Source organism: Crocodylus porosus, unplaced genomic scaffold (genome assembly GCF_001723895.1).
Source record: "Crocodylus porosus isolate Cpor-Errol unplaced genomic scaffold, CroPor_comp1, whole genome shotgun sequence".
Classification (NCBI taxonomy): Eukaryota; Metazoa; Chordata; order Crocodylia; family Crocodylidae; genus Crocodylus; species Crocodylus porosus.
The window spans coordinates 67,897,548-67,899,745 of NW_017728949.1; the positions used below are offsets into that span (position 1 = coordinate 67,897,548).

The 2,198-nt window shown below is 41.8% G+C and overlaps 1 protein-coding gene across 1 annotated transcript in view; it reads right to left on the reverse strand.

Annotated features, from left to right (window-relative positions):
- MAP3K19 (mitogen-activated protein kinase kinase kinase 19) overlaps window positions 1–1,789 on the reverse strand; it is a gene marked incomplete at its 5' end in the record, with an annotated part of 23,688 nt that extends 21,899 nt beyond the window's left edge. Inside the window, one exon of the mRNA XM_019553606.1 lies at window positions 1,704–1,789. Within this exon, the coding sequence (XP_019409151.1) occupies window positions 1,704–1,789 (86 nt within the window). The remainder of the gene's footprint in view (window positions 1–1,703) is intronic.
- Between the last annotated feature and the right edge of the window lie 409 nt (window positions 1,790–2,198).

The window sequence follows — 2,198 nt, forward strand, 5'->3', positions numbered from 1 at the left end:
TGCCACTGCTCGCACCCTGTGGGGACACAGGGGTGGGGGCATGTGCCCCTGGGCCTGAGTGGGGTGAGCTGTAGCTGCGGGCTGGGGCTGAAGGCTGTGCTGGCCTCTTGCTGGTGGTGGGGAGGGGGAGGCTGGGATGGGCTGAGCTGTGCTAGGGGGGCAGCAGTGGCACTGGGAGAGGGTTATCCCTGATAAAAACAAAAACCAGTTCTATCACAAGAGAACTGCATAGGTGATAATCCCTGATAAAGGTGATAACAAGGTGCAGTTCTATCACAAGATGCACCTCTGCTACTTGTCTCCAGGGAACCAAACCTTCACACATCTGGACATGCCTACTGGTTCTTCTTGATATTGACTGACAGTTGTGTGCATGAAATAATATTTTACAGTTGTATTACAATTTTAATTTTGAGAATCCCAAACAACTTTGCAGAGATGGAGAAATATCCCACTACTACAGCTAGGGTAAATGAACTATTGAGAACTAAAGTGATTTTTTTTTTTTTTTTTTTTAAAGTCATGAGTCCATTATAGGAGCAAGGTCTTTCGAAAGGATATTCAGCCCAGAAAACATTTCAGGATACTGTATTCCCTATAGATTATAACATAGAACTCTAACTTCTGCAAATTGTAACTATTGCTGAAATGATGGAACAGCATTAGCCTGCTGTAATACTTTTATAACTCAGTTGAGTCCCTGACTTTAACTTATAGATTTCCCTGTAAAGACATGTCACCTATAGGAATCAGCCCAGAGATTGAAGCCAGGCTGATTCTTATTCAAACACTGCTAATGGTACATTTTTGTACGTTTTGCAAACTTGGGCAAGTCACTTAACCTTTCAGACTTAGGCCATGGACAAACGTTCATTTTTATGGGCATTTACAGAAATTTCTAAGAGAAATTCTTACTAGTAATAAAATAGCCTAGGTGTTGCATTTTAGCCCCCTGGATAGAGAGCTTCACAGGCAAGCTGTACAGGCACAGAGCACCAAAGGGCTACTCCCTGGACCATCCCTGCCCTTAGAAGCCCATTACTTCCTGCCTGGGAAGGGGGCAGGCTGTCAACTGACAGCTAGCAACTGCTGAAAAGCAACACTTGCCACAGACAGCCTGGGGAGGGTCCCAGCCAGGAGAATGCCCCCCATCCTGCCAATCAGCTGAATGGCAGGGTGAGGGAATTTTTCAGGACTCCCCGGCAGCTTACCCCTGGGTAGGCTATCAGGGAACCAGTGCTTTCATCCCCTGCTCCCTTGGATTGCTGCACAGTACTTGTAGAAAGTAGTTGAAAATACTAAGTATCATTTTTAGATGGACCAACACCACTGAAAAATAAAAAGGATAAGAGGGATAAAGAGGCACTGGTGGGAAAAACACTGCTTTATTTTTGCAGTATTCTGCTTGAGAAAGTCAGGAGGCAAAAAGATGTAGCAATAGCGTGAGATCTGAAAAGCAGATCTCATGAAGTACTTGAGAGGCTATTGAAAACTATCATTCATGAACTACCTAAGAGACTAAAAATACATTCTCCTTAGGGTTCCCAAATAATAGGTTTGGTTATAATCTGATATTTATGGTCAGTATTATAACCAGAAATCTTTTCATAAAAAGATGAAATCAGGCCTAAGCAATTGTTTGCATAGCAGTATAAATAAAGGCAATGTTCTTTGGTAGACTACGTCTATTTTTTAGTACTCACTTGTTGTTATTCTGCAGTTCTTCTGTAAGTTCTCCTGGTCTATATTTGGTTAACCCATCAAGACTTATCAAATAGATCCACGTTTGTCACCATCAGCGCTAGAGAAGTCCGATCATGTTGGTATGAAATATTTACATCCAGGAAATGTTCAGGTGCCTTAAAAACAGAAATTTTGTGGTTGTTTTCCCCACTTGCTATGTAAATATATTTTCTATACTTTGCTTGATATTTTTATGAAAAATAACAACAAATTACTACTTGGTTGTGTAAATTGTTAGCAAAGCTTTCAGCTGCAGGGAACAAATTTCATGCAACTATTTCAATCACCCCAGAAAGTACTAGAATGGCTTCTACTGCATCATAATTTGCAGCACCCCTGCATAGACGAATTCCTACTCTTGGTATTACTCTGGAACTACCCTTTTTGATCCAAAGCACATTACCAGCAGCACGGTTTTAGGAGACAGCCAGTTCATATTGGCTGCTATCGCTTAT